Genomic DNA, 19,487 nt, shown 5'->3' on the forward strand with positions numbered 1-19,487 from the left:
TGGCTTTCACTTGCTGTTTAAACAGAGACTCAAAGTCAGTCAGAGTTGAAGGATTAGGGCTTCCTCAAGGTCTTCCCTGGCCATGCATACAGTCCTGCACAAACATTTGGTCTTCTAGATCCCCAGCAATATGCCTGAGCTTTTAAAAACCTCCTACTTGAGATCAGATTAAGAAGGTGGAGGAGTAGGACATGGAGCTTACCTTCTCTCACAAATTACATCAAAAATACATCTACATGTGGAGCAATTCTCATAGAACATCTACTGAATTCTGGCAGAAGACCTCAGACTTCCAAAAAGGCAAGAAAAATCTCTGGATAAGGCAAAAGAAAAAAGAGGAAAAAAAAAAGAGAGAGAGAGAAAGGAATCAGGACAGGACCTGTGCTCCTGGGAAGGAGCTGTGAAAGGGTAAAGTTTTCCACACACTGGGAAGTCCCCTTACTGGCAAGGAGATCAGTAAGGACAGAGAGGGAGCTTTGGAGCCTCTGAGGAGAGCACAGCAACTGGTTTACAGAGGGCAAAGCGCAGAGAGACCTGCGCACATGGTCAGTGCCACCCACCCAGCACTCCTCAACCTGAGACACTCATTGCTGGTGCAGATGGGGGCTGTGTGCTGAGGCTTGGGCTTTGATGGTCAGACCCGGGGGAGAGGACTGGGGTTGGCTGCATGAAGACAGCCTGAGGGGGGTAGAGTGTGGTGTGAGAGGAGGCCTGGGCCCACCAGAGAGGGAGGGTGCTATTGTTGGGAGGCATGCGAGGAGAGGGGTGGGCCCACCATAGGAGCTTCTTTCTCCACACACACTATCAGGTGGCAGGGCATCATCTATATGAGCTCCAGAGGTAGGTACAAGCCGCCACTGCCATCTCGGACTCCAGAGGCAGGTGCAGAATACTGCCAAGGGTCCTGTGACGGGGAGCCAACCACAGCTCCTGCTTTCCTGGGAGCATGCACAGCCCGCCACCACCAGAGAGGGTCCTGTGACTGGGCACCAACAGCTGCCCCAGATTCCCTGGGAAGGTTCATGACCCACCATGGCTGCCAAGGGTCCCACAACCCAGAGCCAACCTCTGCCTCCACCTTCCTGGGAGCCTACATGAGCCACGTGCCTGCACACCCCTTATCAAGGGGAAAATAGCCAGCACACACTGAGGAAAGAGATGGCAATCATCCAAACCAAGAACAGCCCTCATGACAAAAAAATATTAAACCCATACAAGCTATGCAGGGAGGCTCCTGTATATAAATAGCCCTCCAATACTACAGTAGATAGCTGTTTCCCCTAAACTCACAGAGAAAGAGAAATATAAGCAAAATGAAGAAGCAGAGGAACCACTTCCATTAAAAACCCAAGAGAATTCCCCTGAAGGAACAAACAATGAAACAGATCTCTTCAGTCTAATAGACACCAAGTTCAAAAAGGAGATAATGAAAATACTGAAGCAATTAAGAAAGGCTATGGACAGAAATGCAGATTACTGTAAAAAGGACTAGAAACTATAAGGAGGAGCCAAGAAAATTTAGAAAATTAATTTGCTGAGATGAAAGCTGAGCTAAAGGCAGTGAGTAGCAGAATGAATAATGCAGAAGAAAGAATAAGTAATCTGGAAGATAGAATAATGGAAATTACCCAATCAGAGCAGCAGATAGAATGTCAAATGCAAAAAAAAAAAAGAAAGCAATATAAGAGACCAATGGAATAATATAAAATGTGCCAATCTATGCATAATAGGGATTCCAGAAGGAGAAGAACGAGAAAAGGGGATTGAAAATGTATTTGAAGAAATCATGGCTGAAAACTTCCCAAACTTAAAGAAGGAAGCATATATCCAGTTACAGGAAGCACAGAGAGTCCCAAACAAGATGAATCCAAACAGACCTACATCAAGACATATTGTAATAAAAATGACAGAAGTTAAAGACAAAGAGAGGATTCTAAAGGATCAAAAGAAAAACAAAGAGTTTTTTACAAGGGAACCCCCATAAGGCTGTCAGCTGATTTCTCTACAGAAACACTGCAGGCTAGAAGGGAGTGGCAAAATATATTCAACATCTTGAAAGGGAAAAATCTGCAACCTAGAATATTCTACCCAGCAAGATTATCATTTAGAATAGGAGGAGAAATAAAGAATTTCTCAGACAAGGAAAAACTAAAAGAATACAGCAATACTAAACCTATCCTAGAAGAAATATTGAAATATTTTCTCTAAACAGAAAAAGAGCAAGAAGATATAGGAAAGAGGAAATCATAATTTGAAAGTAAATCACTTAAATTAGCCAGTACACAGATCAAAAAGATTTTTAAAAAAAACCTATTTGTGAAAGTGATGATAAACACAAGGAACAGCAAAAGGATAAACATGAAGATGTAAAAAAGGACATCAAAATCATAAAATGTGGGGAAGGAGAGTAAGAAAATGCAGATTCTTGGTGTTGTTTAGAATGTGTTTCCATCTATATGACTATCAGTCTAAAGCAAGCAGATATAGGAAGAGGATAATGTACTTGAAAAACAGGGCAACCACAAATCAAAAACATACAAGAGATTCACAAAAACCAAAAAGAAGAGAAAGCAAGCATAAAATAAAAGGAAATGATCCAACGACAAAAGAAAAGCAAAAAGAAAGGAACAAAGAAGAAATAAAGAATCAACTGGAAAACAAGGTCTTATGTGGCAATAAATACATATGTATCAATAATTACCTTAAATGTCAAGGGACAGAATGCTCCAATCAAAAGGCATAGAGTGGCAGCCTGGATAAAAAACAAGAGATTACAATATGCTGCCTGCAAGAGAAAGAAACCCCCCCTTAGGGCAAAGGATATACATAGATTGAAAGCAGCGAGGGGGTGGAAAAGATATTTCATGCAAACGGAAATGAAAAGAAAGAGGGTGTTGCAATACTCATATCAGACAAAATAGACTTTAAAGCAAAGGTGATAAAGGACACGATATAATGAAGAAAAGATCAATACATGAGAGGATTTCACACTCATCAACATATATGCACCTAATATAGAAACACCCAAATACATAAAATAAATACTAACAGACATAAAGGGAGAAATTGATGGGAATACATTAACAGTAGGAGACTTTAGTACCCCAGTCACATCAATGGGCAGATCTTCTAGACAGAAAATCAATAAGGCAACAGAGATCCTAAATTATACAATAGAACAGTTAGACTTAATTGATATTTTCAGGATATTACATCCAAAAAAAAAACAGAATACACATTCTTTTCAAGGGCATATCAAACATTTTCTAGGATTGACCACATATTAGGGCACAAAGCTAACCTCAACAAATTTAAGAGTATACAAATTATTTCAAACATCTTCTCTGACTACAACAGCATGAAGCTAGAAATCAACCACAAGAAAAGAAATGAGGAAAAAAATGATTCCATGGAGACTAAACAACATGCTACTAAAAAACCAATGGGTCAAAGAGGAAATCAAAAAGGAAATTAACAAATACCTTGAGACAAATGACAATGAAAACACAACCATACAAAATCTATAAGATGCAGCAAAAGCAATTCTTAGAGGGAAGTTCATAGCAATACAGGCCTTCCTCAAAAAGCAAGAAAAATCTCAAATAAACAACCTAACCTACACTTAAAAGAATTATAAAGAGAAGAACCAACAAAACCTAAAGCCAAAAGAAGGAAGGAAATAATAAAGATCAGGGAGGAAATAAATAAAATAGAGATTATCAAAACAGTGAAAAACAAAAAATCAATAAAACGAAGAGCTGGTTCTTTGAAAGGATAAGCAAAGATGACATACCTCTGACCAGGCTCACCACAAAGAAAAGAAAGCGAACCCCAAAAAACAAAATAAGAAATGAAAAAGGAGAAATCTCAACTTATACCACAGAAACATGAAAACATACCATGAACAATTATACACCAACAAATTTGACAACCTAGAAGAAATGGACAACTTTCTAGAAACATACAGCCCACCAAAATTGAATCAAGAAGAAAGAGATAATTGAACAGACTGATCACTAGAAGTGAAATAAAATCTGTAGTAAAAAAAATAATAAAAATCTTGCTACAAACAAAAGGACCAGATGGCTTCACAGTTGAATTCTACCAAACATACAAAGAAGAACTTATACCTATTTTTCTCAAACTCTTCCAAAAGATTGAAGAAGAGGGAACACTCCCAAAGACATCTATGAAGTCACCATCACCCTGTACCAAAACCAGACAAAGATACCATCAACAAAGAAAATTACAGGCCAATATCTTTGGTGAATATAGATGCAAAAATTCTCAATAAAATATTAGCAAACTGAATCCAACAGCACATAAAAATATCATACACCATGACCAAGTGGTATTCATTCCAAGCTCACAAGGATGGCTCAACATACACAAATCAATCAATGCAATACACCACATTAACAAAGAAAAGTCAAAAACTACATGATCATCTCAACAGATGCAGAAAAAGCATTTGACAAAATTCAACATCCATTCATGATAAAAAAAACTCTTACCAAAGTGGGAATAGAGGGAATATATCTCAACATAATAAAAGCCATTTATGACGGACCCACAGCCAATATAATACTCAACAGTGAATACTCAATGGTGAAATACTCAATGGTAAAAGCCTTCCCATTAAAATCTGGAACAAGACAAGGATTCCCACTCTCACCACGTGTATTCAAGATAGAATTGGAAGTCCAGCCACAGGAATCAGACAAGACAAAGAAAGGCATCCAAATTGGAAGGGAAGAGGTAAAATTGTCACTATATGCAGATGACATGATACTATACATAGAAAACCGTAAGGACTCCACACAAAAACTTCTAGATCTAATAAATGAATTTAGCAAAGTAGCAGGATACAAGATTAACATTCAGAAATTGGTTTCATTTCTTTACACTAACAATGAAATATCAGAAAGGGAATGTAAAACAAAACAATACCTTTCAAAATTGCACCAAAAAAATAAAATGCTTAGGAATAAACCTGACCAAGGAGGTGAAAGACTTATATGCTGAGAACTATAAAATACTCCAAAACATTAATAAAGAAAATTAAAGAGGATTCAAAGACATGGAAATATATCACGTGCTCTTGGATTGGAAGAATTGGTATTGTTAAAATGGCAATACTACCCAAAACCAACTACAGATTTAATGCAATCCCTATCAAATTGCCTATGACATTTTCACAGAACTAGAACAAATTATCCAAAATTTTATATGGAACCATAAAAGACCCAGAATTGCCAACCCTAAGGAACAAAAACAAAGCAGGAGGTATAACTCTCCCAGACTTCAGACAGTACTACAAAGCTACAATAAATAAAGTGGTGTTGGCACAAAAACAGACATACGGATCAATGGAACAAAATAGAGAGCCCAGAAATAAATCTACACACCTATGGTAAATTAATCTTTGACAAAGGAGGCAAGAATATAAAATAAGAAACAGACAGTCTCTTCAACAAGTTTTGCTGGGAAAGTTGGACAGCTGCATGTAAATCAATGAAGTTAGAACACACCCTCACACCATGCACAAAAATAAACTCAAAATGGCTTAATGACTTAAACATAAGATATGACACCATAAAACTCCTAGATGAGAGCACAGGCAAAACATTCTCTGACATAAATTGTACCAATGTTTTCTTAGGTTCATCTCCCAAGGCAATAGGAATAAAAACAAAAATAAACAAATGGTACCTAATCAAACTTACAAGCTTTTGCATAGCGAAGGAAACCATAAAATAAGCAAAAAGACAACCTACGGAAGGGGAGAAAAATATTTGCAAATGATGCAACCAACAGGGGCTTAATCTCCAAAATATACCAACAGCTCATACAACTCAACAGCAACAAAAAAAACAAACAACCCAATCAAAAAATGGGCAGAAGCCCTTAATAGACATTTCTCCAAAGAAGACATGTAGATGGCCAAAAAGCACAGGAAAAGATGCTCAAAATCACTAATTATTAGAGAAATGCAAATCAAAACTACAATGTGGTACCACCTCACACCAGTCAAAATGGCTATCATTTAAAAAATCTACAAAGAACAAATGTTGGAGAGGGTGTGGAGAAAAGGGAACCCTCCTACACTGTTGGTGGCAATGTAAGTTGGTGCAGCCACTATGGAAAACAGTATGGAGGTTCCTCAGAAAACTAAAAATAGAATTACCATATGATCCAGCAATCCCACTCCTGGGTGTATACCCAGACAAAACTATAATTCAAAAAGATGCATGCATCCCTATATTCATAGCAGCACTATTCACAATAGCCAAAACATGGAAGCAACCTAAATGTCCATTGACAGATGAATGGATAAAGAAGATGTGGTACATATATACAGTGGAATACTACTCAGTCATAAAAAAAGAACAAAATAATGCCATTTGCAGCAACATGGATGCAATTTAGAGATTATCATACTAAGTCAGAAAGAGAAAGACAAATACTATATGATATCACTTATATGTAGAATCTAAAATATGGCACAAATGAACCTATCTACAAAACAGAAACAGACCCACAGACATAGAGATCAGACTTGTGGTTGCCAAGGGGATGGGGGGAGAGGGATGGACTGGGAATTTGGGGTTTGTAGATGCAAACTATTACATTTAGAGTGGATAGACAACAAGGTCCTACTGTATAGCACAGGGAACTATATCCAATCTCCCGAGATAAACCATAATGGAAAAGAATATTAAACAAAGAATGTATATATATGTAAAGCTGAGTCACTTTGCTGTTCAGCAGAGATTGGCATAACATTGTAAATCAACTACACTTCAATAAAAAATAAATTTTAAAAATAAAAAGAACAAAATTGAAAAAAATTATAAAATAAAACAAAACCAAATGTTAAAAACAAAACCAGAAACAACCCAAGCAGCAGGAGCATCTAAGGAACGGAAACAGTTAGCAACGGTGGGAGCTGGGATGTAATTAGATTTGGGTTCTTGTTGTTTTTGACTCCAATAATGGCTAAAATCTTTTTCTACATTTATTCTTTTAAAGGCTTTGTGCAAAAAGGAAAACACACAAGTTACTTTTATATTCTTGTAAAGAGTCTTTATAACTGCTGATAAGATGAGACAAAGAGGAGGTGGTCCCTATGGATGTTTTCTTAGCTTCACTACCTTGTAGGGTATGATTCTCAGCCAGGCAAAATTAAATGGGATGATGAAAAGCCCATGGATAATAACATTTAGACCCAACTTAAAATTAAATAAAATCCTAAAATGAAAACAAATAAGTAAATAAATAAACACCTCCTACTGCTTTACAGATCATTTTGGCAGGTAAAGACCTTCTCCTGGTGGTTCCCCAGGCTTATGGGACTACTTTCAGAATTGCAGTTGTGCTGGTTTGGAGCTAGTTTTAAGGCTGTTGCTAGGTCTACTGTGGGATCTGCAGTCGGTATGCTTGTTACTAGGGGCTCAGGTGAGTGTGGATTATGTCTGGTGCTGGGTGGATGAGACTGGCTCCAGTACTTTTGTTCAGTAGGGTGGTCCTGGGCCATGGTTCCTTTTCAGGGTGTACAGTTGGGTCCTCAGTCAGTCAGCCTATTTCTAAGTTTGTGAACCGGTGTGACTCCCACCGGGACTCCCACAAGTACTCCAAACTTTTACACGTTATTATGTATCTGATGGAAATTATTACCATTAAAAGCAATAAGTAGAGCCCGTAAATATTCACATATTTGGGTGATTTGTCATGTTAGTGCATTTAATCAAATAAAACGTATTATGTCTCTTGGATATATTTTTATTTATTAGAGAAACCCATAGTTTTTCTACAGAGCAATCACTATTATTTGGGACCTTGAATATTAAAAATCTCTCTCACATCAAGAAGATGTAAATGGGTAGGATAATCAATGCATAAAGTTACTAAGAAGAATATTACTGTAAGAATATTACTGAAAATATATTTTGATATAAGATGATCACTAGTAACTTTTGCAGAGAAGTTTTGGCTGATAGACTATCTAGCAGTCATACTAAAGGCATTTGTAAGGGAATAAATAAATGCCTTCATGACAATAAGTGAAAGGCACCAGGTTGGACTACACATTTTTAAAATATTTCAGTATGAAACCTGACATTGTAATTGTTTTATCTGCTCTTTAAGGTGATAAATCCCAAAAAGAAAGGAAAAAAGAAGAAATATACTAATTCAGGAACAGTAAGTCAAATTTTATGTTATTCATTAAGGATTCAAATAAATGAATAAAAAATATATATAACACTTTGTATTGAATAAAAGCTACTAAAAACTGCACTGTTTCACTTAGAGTTTTAATGTGAATGTATATAATAAAAAATTAACTTGCTATGGGAATTGTAATGGAGAACACATTATAGGAGGTAGCGACCCAGCTTCCTGCAAGTTGTCCTAGGGATTGAATGGCCTCTGAGAGAAGATGAAATTTTATTATGAATTCTTCATTCAATAAAATCACACTAGAGAAAATCAAGTAGACCTGAAAAAGTGTAAGTTGTAATAAGAAATATTATACTCTTTATAGGCTATACTTAAGACTTGTTTTATAAGATGTGAAAGTATTTGTTTATAGTGCATTAAAATTGACAACTCTGTGGAAATGCTGGACTAAATCAGTACAGGAAGGTGCAAAGATGAAAGTATGTTAAAATTGTGAAAAATCAAAATCATCCTATTTTGATAAAAAATATACTGAAAATTTTATCCTATGATTAACTGTCCTTGGGAGAAGAAAATATAAGTTCCCTCCAAGTTTTCTTTTAAAAGATTTTTATAAAGCAAGGCACTTAAAATATTAGATGGCCTCATTACAGGTCCCTGACAAAAATACCCATTTCTTTTTATATGGTTTAGCTCACTGATTTTGATTTTTTAGTTTTAGCCATTTTCTAGCTTCCTTTCATCTTTCCTTTATATTTAAAATGGGAAGTAACACAGTGTCCTTGTAGATAATTTGCATGTTGTTCTTCAAAGGAAGTAAACTGGTCATAGGAAGGAGTCATTTAATTTTTTGGCCCCTTTTCTTCTGATAATTTTAAATGTAAGAAAAATCAGTCCTAGTAAATTTTAATAAAGAATAATATCTTTATTAATTTTCAAAATACTAGGAAACATGATTTACTCTCTAACAGAAAAAAAGTCCATTTGGGGATGCAATTAGTACTAGCAGGTAATTCTGCCTCCTTTTTCTTTTCTTTTTTCAGGTCACGTTACTTTCTTTCGTGGTAGAAACAGAAGTTTCATTCCTTGACTATATTAAGGGAGGGTAAGTCATTCTCTGAAATTGTTTCATTGCTTAAGAAATGGTGAGAGGCAAGTTTGAATGTGTTTAGAAACTTCATGACAACAGCAGTCAGAGACATCACGTATATAAGCCTCTTACTAATTATAATTAAGCAGGGTTTTGGGGGGTTTTTTGTTTTGTTTTGCCAATACTGATTTATTGCTAGAGTGTTGTCAAGCCAAAGAAGGATTGAGAGAATGAGGGGGACCAAAGGAACAAAGACAGTTTCCCCCAAAACAGAGAGCTTACCCCCTTTTGCTCTTTGTTAAGAAAACAAAACAAACAAAAGCTATACTTGCCCAAATGGGGAATCTCTGCTATATATGGGCATCTTGAAACCTACCACCTGGATACATAGACTAAGAAGCTACAGGGTGATTGTTTCAATAAAGTTAAAAGAAAACGTACTAAGTAGGAAAAAATGTTTGCCAACTCTCCTTACTATTTTGATGTTTGTGTATATTTTTGTCTTTAGAAGATGGGAAAATAGAAAGTTGAATTTGTCATAAAAAATAGATTCCTGTATAAATAAACTCCTTGGTAGCTGTAGCTAATAGTTGATTAAAAAGATGGACATCTCTTAGCATGCTCTTTATAAACTTAAAAAAAGTGCTTGATAGATCTGGCTATAATTTGCATGTTGAAATGATGATTTGAAGTTTTAAAATACTAAAAATTCCTTTTAGTTTTTGTTTTGTTTGTCTTTTGGCTTTGCTTTGTGATCATGTGAAGTGGGTAATGTGTGTGTGTGTGTGTGTGTGAAAAATATCCAATAAGTATTGTCAGCAGTACAAATCAAGTAATACTTTGATGTGAATCTAACAGTAAAAGAAATTTTCAGAATCTATTACAAATAAATCACTTTTATTGGTTGTGCACATTCTCCTTTTAAGGATTCTTAGGGCTAATTAGAGCAAATGGGTTTCTACAATACTTAAGCAATAACAGTATTGACAACTGTCATTTTTATGCTTCTTATCACCTCCAAGTTTTTTTTTTTTTTTTTTTTTTTTTGGTTTACACACATCCTACTTATATAGCACTGCCTGTGCTGGAAGAAATGCTAGTGACCTTTTACTGACAGAAGTCAGTGTATAAATGGAGCCCCAACCTATGAGGTACACTTTGTTCTAATCCTGGCTTCCCAAGTGTTTTATAAAAACCCATTTTTTTATTTACAAATGGGATATGGAGAAATAGAGTTTGAAATTTACTACATAGTTAATCTAACTGGACTTATATTAATTTTTATATAATACTATCTAAAAAGGACATGAGAAATATCTGCATATAATTCATTTTTATATGAAGATGTATATAATAAATTTATAAAATTTTAAAATATACTACAATTACATGCTTACCTATTATTCATCACTATTTCTAATACTTATTATATAGATATTGTCCCTTTGATAATGGAATCCAAATTGAGAAGCAATATAATTATTGTATTCTGTGTCTTTATGCGTCTTTGCTCTTAAGGACTTGTTATAAGCAATTGGGCATAAAATTTTAATTCCGACTTTATTAATAATATGGTGAGGAGATCTGGCTTTATCATGACACTCCTTATCACTTCAATTTCCTGTAGTTTACATGAGTCGCCTTAGTTTCTTTCATGACCTTAATGATATTTAATTTCCCTCTGAAGTTATTGCTTATATTCCTACAAAAAAGTTACTCTAACCTATCAATTTACTATACAGTGTAATTTGTGTATAATAATAGCTAACATCTGCTGACAGCTAAGTGCCTCAAGGTTATTAACTCTACCCATCTCTCTGTTGGTCCCTTTCCCTTTCTCCTCACCTCCTTTCTCCTTCTCCCTCTTTCTCTCATGAGTAATATTCACGTTGATAATTCTGTTTTCTAAAAAAGTAATGAAGTTTACTTACTTGATGTACTATTAACTTTCAGTCTTCATATAATTAATATTTTCTATCTCATTGCTGCTAGTCAAAAATACAGTTTAATTTACATAGCCTAAGGGAAAATGATGCTTTGGCATGCAGGATATCTAAGAATTTTACCATCAGATATTTGTGAAGATTTAAACTTATTTAACTGTGAGTTATGGGTATTTATTATGATGGTTACTTCATAGAATTCCTGACTCTAATTATAAGAAATGAGGAATAGAGTTTTATGTTCTAATCTTTCTTAAAAATCTCTATTGGTATGAAAATAACAAACTGTAGCAATTTGAAATGGAGAACATGAAGGCCAGTGTGGAAATGTAGCTGCATCTATTCCAAATATTGCAGCAAATTACTTTTATTTTTCTTAACAGATTTCCTATTGATTTTTTTAGACATTTTAAGGGATTTCCCTGATGGTCCAGCAGTCAAGACTCTGTGCTTCCACTGCAGGGGGCACAGGGTCGATTCCTGGTCGGGGAACTAAGATCCCATCTGCTGTGCAGTGTGGCCAAACAAACAAACAAAAAAGATAGACATTGTAAACTTTCTTCCCTTGCTATTAAGAAATCTCAACCTCCAAGTAGATAAATGCACTGCCATGATGGAAAATTATATTAAGACCAGACACATAATTACACAAACTTTCTGAATAATAGCAAAATAGAATATAATGAACTACATTCATTTCAAATTAGAACTAATTATAATAATTGACAGTTAATTATTATAGTTTCAATAATGGCTATTGACTCTCTTGTGAATAATATCAGTCAGAATTTCTAGTCTCTTGCAACTAAAAAAATACTGTAAACTGTTAAACAACTCAGTAATATTTGGTACTCTTCAGAGTAACTTTTTTCTGAAACCACAGAAACTTTTTTTTTAGTGTTTTATTTTCAGTTTTGAGGAAAAGAAGTATTATATCTCCCAAATTTTAAACATAAATATCTATATTTGTGTTTCACATTGTAAACATGAAATGTGAAATGGTAAAAAAAAGGTAATGTAAAATGAAAATAATTTATTATGAAACTAGAATCCCCTGTAGTTATACTCTCTAGAGATAATCACTGTTAGAAACGTATTTATTCCCAAACACACATCATTATTTTTAATGAGTGGGATAGCACTGTGCACAATAAGCTAATGTATATTTTCTTCATTAAATATACTGTGTATGTATGTTTCTGTGTCAGTACTTATAGATCTACCATATTTTAATAGTTTTCCATCATATGGATGTACATAATTTAGTTTAAAAATCTCCTGTTGATACACACTTTAGTTGTATCCATTTTATTTTCATATTATACACAAGTCTGCAATGTAAACCCTGGTACATAGCTTTTTTGTACACTTCATTAAGCATATCTGCAAGGTCACATCCTAGAAATAGTATTGTTGGTTTAAATGGTATGCATATTTTACAATTTGTCAGGTATTTCTAAATTATTCTGTTAACAAAAGGGTAATAATAATAATTTATACTTCTAACATCTGTGTATGCAAGTTTACCATATACTTACCCTTACTGAATAGCATCAGTACTTTTTCAACTTTGCTAATTTAATAGATAAATATTATAACTCATTGTCAGTTTTTATCTGTGAAACCTATTTATTAGCCGTTGTGACGTCCTTTGTGAAAGCCCATATTTAACCAGCCATATCTTTGGAAACACAGGTTTCAGAACCTTCTATTTTTGCTTTTCCCCTGCTCCCTCCTCCCTAGTCCCACCAAAAAAGTTTGAGTATTTTCAACTGAAAACACAAGACCAAATGTAGTAGGGAGCTACATCCTTCAGTACAGTAAACACTTCAGATAAACTTCCCCAATATTCACATCTTGGTCTTTGACACCACTTCTCTTCTGCACATATCTAAAGAGACTTTTTTTAATCTGGCCTTGCCTTTTGCCCTGTGATTACATTGAAGAAAAACAATAAAATTAACTAACAATTTGGGCTGCAATCAACGAAGCAATCCAAAATAGTATTTTGGAGGTCATAACTATTTGCAGATTTGTGGAGTTATCAAGGTTAGTTCTTTTGAAGAGATGTCCCACCATATTTCTAAATAAGTATGATATTTCAGAAGTGATTAGAACCAAGTGTTGAATTCAGTTTTGTTTTTATAAAAAATTATAGTAACTACTCATTTTTAACTTAAAATACCAAGATATCAGCATTTGTTACTGGTATTTGTGTATTGTTTTCTTGTTAACTTGGGTGAGCATCATTATTGCTAATTTGGGTGGCATCAATTCAGGAATGAATTCACCATATTCTAGTCTAGCAGAAACTATTGTTGAGTTTTGCTTGTGCTGAATCTTAATTGACAAGTAAAACTAGATGTTTTCAAAAAAGGTGGAAGATTATCATATAAAACATTAGTAACAGCAATTAAATTGGTACTCTGGCTAGCTGTGGGTTATCCAAAATAACATTAGTTTAGGTTTTCCTGTATTCATTTTGTTCTCTACATTAATTGTATAAACTATTTTCCTTATACTGGACAACATGTGGGAGCATGAGAATAGACAAAGAGGGCAAAACAGGTGACTCGTGTGGAACATGTAGGACTAACAGATTGTGATTAAACTCTTAGAAGGAAATTCTTGAATTACACTTTAAAATGTAATCTCTCTTCTTGTTTCATCTCACAAAAAATAATTGAATAGAAAGTTATGAAAATATTGTTTTCTCATGAATCCAAGTAGAAATTATGTATAGTTAAGAATGAACACATTTAAATATTAAACAAAATTGTTCTCAATAGTCCTTTAATATCTTCCCCTTCAAAGGAACTTCTTTATATGTCTAATTCTTAGTATTGGGTATTCTAGGCTTCCATTACTGTAGTCATTCTTGATGTAGATATTTACCTGATTGATTGATTGTTTGTGAAACCATGTTGTTAGTGTGTTACTTTTCATTCATTGTCTCAGTTCCTAACACACTGTGTTTAGCTGCAGTAGAAAGGTTTATGGATTGAGGTACACAGTGAGCAGATGAGACAGATGCATTCTCAATCAGACAAGGTCCAATTTTTATGGAAATACTCTGTGAAAGAAAATTTTAATTTTTAGACCTTCTTTTTTTCCTTTTTTTTTTGCTAAGCAGAACCATGCTTTCCCTGGAGCATAAGATACAATTTATGACTTGAGGTAGTAAAGAGTTTTATTTTCTAAATACAATAATATCCACAAAGGAGGTCTTACTGTAGAGTAAAAAAAAATGGATTGCCTCTTCTGGGTTGTCGACATTGGAGTTATTATTTTTAATCATGCTCTGTATGTTTTTCCTGTGGTTATTTTATTTCTCTTTACTTACTAAAAATGATTTTAATACTAAAATTCTGATACAATTGGAAAGCAAAGATGTTTACTCAGTAATCCATAATGTATGACATTGAATATCCCAATTATCATTGATAAGGACAATGTCAGATTCACTGAAAATCAGAGACAGTTCTGAAATCTAAATACTCCTTTAGGGTAACATCATCATTTTTATAATAATTGTTATTTGTGAAATGAGTTTATTGGCCTCTACAGACAACAGCTCACATTATGAGTATCTGAAGACAGAATCATGTTTCAATTTGGTTTTGTCTGCCTTTCAGTCCTCTATTTCTCTCACGCCTTCATGAAACTCCACTCCACCACTAACAGGACCAAGGAACAAATATATATAAAGTTTTTCACATTTCTTTGACTGGCAGATGAATGGGGAAAACAGATCTCAAATTCTCGTGCACACTGAGTACCCCTAAGCAACCAGAATGTCATGTCAACCTGAAACCCTAATCTACACTTTTATCAGAAAATTGAGTGTATTAGAAACTTGCAGGCCTATAGACTGTCATTTACTTCCTCTGAAGAAAGCCCAAAATGTCATCCACCTGGTCCCAAATGAGCTTCACAACCACTTATATACAGTGGTTGCTAGCTTCCCTGGTTACCATTTTAATTGTTCATTCTCAAAATATTTTTATAGAGCTGAACATAGAGTAGCCACTGAATAAATACAGATTAATTAGAAAACCACTTTAAGCCTGACTTTCCACTCTTTTTTCCCAAATCTCTTAGCATAATGAAACATTAAAAACAAATAGGAATTTTAAATGAAGAGTGTGACAATTTAGTTAACTGGATTACAAACCCCCATGTCTGTCTAGCTCAGATTTTATCATCTTGTGACCTTCCTCTTTCCATGCCTCATATCATAATCACCAAACAAAACAGATGGACCAGGCTTTCCGGGATAAGAAAAAAATGCTTTTGTGTTGCCTCTGCCAGAAATCATCTCAACTCTGTATCTGGGTTTTAGTGACTTGGAAGAAGGCAAGATCAAGATAAGAAGCATGAACTGCTTATTTTCCTCACATATTAACGGAAAGGGAGCATGAGAGAAGATAATAGGGGAGACCCTAAGTGGGCACGTTCTGGGAAAGAATCAAAATAGGGGGTAAATGTTTGGCAAAAAATCAAGTCGGTTAAATAAGTGGTTGCTGAAGGCAATGCATAATAGTGGCCAAGAATTTGGGTTCTGGCACTAACTGCCTGGTTCAAATGCTAGATTTGTCTTTTGTTGGCATAACCTGTTTCTGTTTCTATGAAATAGAAAAAATAACAATAATGCCTATCTCACAGAGTGACTGTGGATTAAATGGCATATACCCTCGATAAATGCTAGCTATCATTTTTCTGAATAATCTGAATTTGTTTAAAGTCCTAATGTCTTTTCTCATTGTTGGTGGTAAATGTCCTAATTAACAGAGACATGGAGAGAAAAAGACATATTCAACTTTATAAAGTCAATAACAGTCTCTTTTTTTTTTTTAGTTCAATTCTCTTTGGAGGATCATGCCAGGTTATTCCTTCCATTGTAGTCAATCACAACCCAAACTCTTGACACTGAATCTAAAACTTGTCTGAAATTATATGCAAAAGGTTTATATCCCACTCCAAGTAAAAAGTCTTAGGAGAAAAATTAAAGCTATCTACCTATTATAGGCTCATTGTAGAGGCTAAAAGTGGACTTCTTAATATGCTTATTTTAAAGGTGAGTTGAATATAAGTAAGTGTCATTATTAACGAGCTCCATAAGGATTTTTTAAAAAATACTTGAAGCAAGTGCAATGATGCTATAAAATATTTGCCTTAGTTTTATACAGTTGGTGGCATTATATTAGCTATGTCATCTCAGGGAGCACATCTTGCCAGAACATACAACACGAGTTTTTTTCCTAGTCCAGTTTCTTTTTGAAAACTGAATATACATAACTAAGTTTTTTTATAGTTCTTCTTGTTGTGGCACCCAAGTGTTTTGCATTCATCAAATAAGTCGAGAGCTAAACCCTGCAGTGCTGAATGGGTATAAACATAATAAAAGTAAAGCCATTCTGCCTTCTAGAAATACATTCACCTAAAACATTATCATATCTAAACTAAACTCATCTAAAATGTGATTTAGAAAAGAAACTTATGGAAGTATTAAGAAGACTCATAAACACTGTTTTGGTTAATGCTTGATTCTAATTTTTATATATACAAAATGCATGCTTGAGAATTCTAAAGATGTCCAGTTATAGCCTTTAAGATTGTGATTTAATTGCCAGCTCATGTTATTTTTCGAATGATTTTTTCAGAACTATACATTTCAGAGTCAAAGGAAATTGCATGTATGTTTCATCATCAGAACCAGTGCTAATTTAGCCAAAATATTGACAATCTATTTTGTACCAGGCAGTTTCGTAGTTATATTTCATTATCAGAGTGTGTACTTTTAGCCACACTGTGTCTAAAATAGTTTCTTTCTGGTGGGAACTGAAAGCTTGGCAGCCAGGGGAAAGGGAAACAGAGTTAAGCAAATAAGAGTGGTTTACCAAGGGCAGGTTGTGGAAGAGTGGGAAAATTTATCACTGACATTGCTTAGAACTGCTAGTGTATGGTGATATTAAAATATAGACTGTGTATTAGTAGATTACATTATTGTTTTTAAGTTATCTGCAGACAATGTACCTTCTACTGCCTACACCCTTGGGGGCTCATTACCCCAGCCGTGATACACAACTTACCTTCACTATGGGAAGAATTAATGAAAAAAGAAATATATATATGTTAATGTAAAGAGAGAAGTGTCATCTGCCTCAACAGAGGGAAGGATTAATATGAATAAGGAAAGGATGACATGGTTGCTCAAGAGATTGGTCCTGCAGCACGCAGAATATTTATTATATGCAGGTACTTCAAGATTTTATTTCTGATAAGTAGAGGGCTTCTTCAAAGTAGCTGGTACCTTTTCATCATATGAGAAAATTGAGATTCAGGGACATGGTAATTTTGCAAATGAGTCACATCTAGCTAGCTAGTTGTAATTCTGAAATTCAAACTCCAATCTATAATTTAAAAGTTCATAGCTTTCCTGCTAGGCATCATGCCTCTTCAGCAACTACCTCATTTAAAATGGGACTCTAGGGAATCCCCTGGTGGTCCAGTGCTTAAGACTCAGTGCTTTCACTGCTGTGGGCCCAGGTTCAATCCCTAATTGGGGAACTAAGATTCTGCAAGCTGCAGTGTGGCCCAAAAAAAAAAAAAAAAAAAAAAAAAGGGATTCTATTGGATACTGCTTCTCTTTTTGGTTAGAGGTTGATATGTTTTGTTGTTTTCTTTATGTCACTTATGAGATATTTTCTAAACTAATGATTTGAAAAAAGGTTGGCCATCTTGCATACCTACCTTGATAAGGAGTTCTTGAACTACAGGATGATCAGCTTACCTACTTGCAAAGTTGTATTTTGGAACACTTTAATTGTGTTAAAAATAATACTGAAATTAATCTTCAAAACCTGGAGAATGTACAAAGGTTTGTTAATTTATGAAAACTAGATTTAATAAGGACCAAAACTATTAGCATAAAAAGTTTAGGAATCATATCACTTGTCTCCAGTTTTTTTTTATTCTTTTTATTTATTTATTTATTTATTTATTTGTTTATTTATTTATTTATTTTTTATTTATTTTTTTATTTTTTATTTATTTTTTTATTTATTCTTTTTTTTATTCTTTTTTTATTCTTTTTTTTATTCTTACTTTTGACATTTCACATTTCACTGATCCCACAGAAATACAAAATTTTAGGAAGGATAGGAAGGAAAATAAAGCTTATAATTACTTCCTTCAGGGGGATTTTGTTTTAGGAAGTACCCAGATGACACCTTCTAACAAAATTAGATCCTTTATGGTGCTATTTTGGTTTGGGTAGATTGGGACCTTAGAAGCCAGTGTGAAGGAAAGGAAATCTGACATGGGAGAATCAGGTTGTAGAAAAAACGTTAAACTCTGATAGCTCTAGAAATTGGATAAATATTACAGCAGTTTTCAAAGAAATATGCTAAACTTGGGTTCTAAAAAACTAGCTTCAATATGGTGATAATAATCATAACAGCTACTTCTTGAGTGCCTGCTATAAAAGACAGGTGCTTTTCTTGTCCTTACAGCAACAATCCAAGAAAGATTTTGTTAACCCTAGCTTATTACAAGTGAGGTGCAGAGAGGTTAAATAGCCTTTCAAAGATGATATTGCAGGTAGGTGAAAGTATTTTAATTTGCATTTGTGTATCTCAAAGCCTGCCCTCATTCTAGCAGACCTCACTTGTCAAGGACAAATAATCCTGTCAGTAGTTTATGGGCACAGGAATCCGGAATTTTGAAGATGTAGCAAAATTTAGAGTCAGGCAGCTGTCTGTGTTGTCATTCAGGTAGTTGAACTGCTTTTAAGAAAGAGGGAAGGGCTTCCCTGGTGGTGCAGTGGTTGAGAGTCCGCCTGCCCATGCAGGGGACATGGGTTCGTGCCCCAGTCCGGGAAGATCCCACATGCCGCGGAGCAGCTGGGCCCGTGAGCCATGGCCGCTGAGCCTGTGCGTCCGGAGCCTGTGTTCCACAACAAGAGAGGCCACAACAGTGAGAGGCCTGCGTACCGCAAAGAAAAAAAAAAAAAAGAAAGAGGGAAAGGCAAGGCAGAAAAGTTCAAGGTTTAGCCCATGGTGAGCTAGGGTCAAGAAGGATTAGACTGGATAATAGTCCCTGAGGAAGTGAACCTGAGTTCAGGGCAGGTTCCAGAACCCAAGGGTGAGCTAGAGTGCATCTCACTAAATCAAGGCAGAAGCATAGTCTCGGTATTGGCAAGGCAAGAATGAAAAGAATATTAGAGTTGGGTGGGCATCTCAACTTCATTTAGGGTTCTAGATTCCAATAGA

The 19,487-nt window shown here is 34.8% G+C and overlaps 1 protein-coding gene across 1 annotated transcript in view; it reads left to right on the forward strand.

Moving 5' to 3' along the window:
* Positions 1-19,487, forward strand: part of LOC307193751 (copine-8) — a 195,098-nt gene that overhangs the window by 116,548 nt on the left and 59,063 nt on the right. Inside the window, exons 7-8 of the mRNA XM_079936161.1 lie at positions 8,149-8,202; positions 9,225-9,286. Of these exons, the coding sequence (XP_079792287.1) occupies positions 8,149-8,202; positions 9,225-9,286 (116 nt within the window). The remainder of the gene's footprint in view (positions 1-8,148; positions 8,203-9,224; positions 9,287-19,487) is intronic.

The sequence above is a fragment of the Stenella coeruleoalba genome, assembly GCF_951394435.1.
Source record: "Stenella coeruleoalba genome assembly, chromosome: 11".
NCBI lineage: Eukaryota > Metazoa > Chordata > Mammalia > Artiodactyla > Delphinidae > Stenella > Stenella coeruleoalba.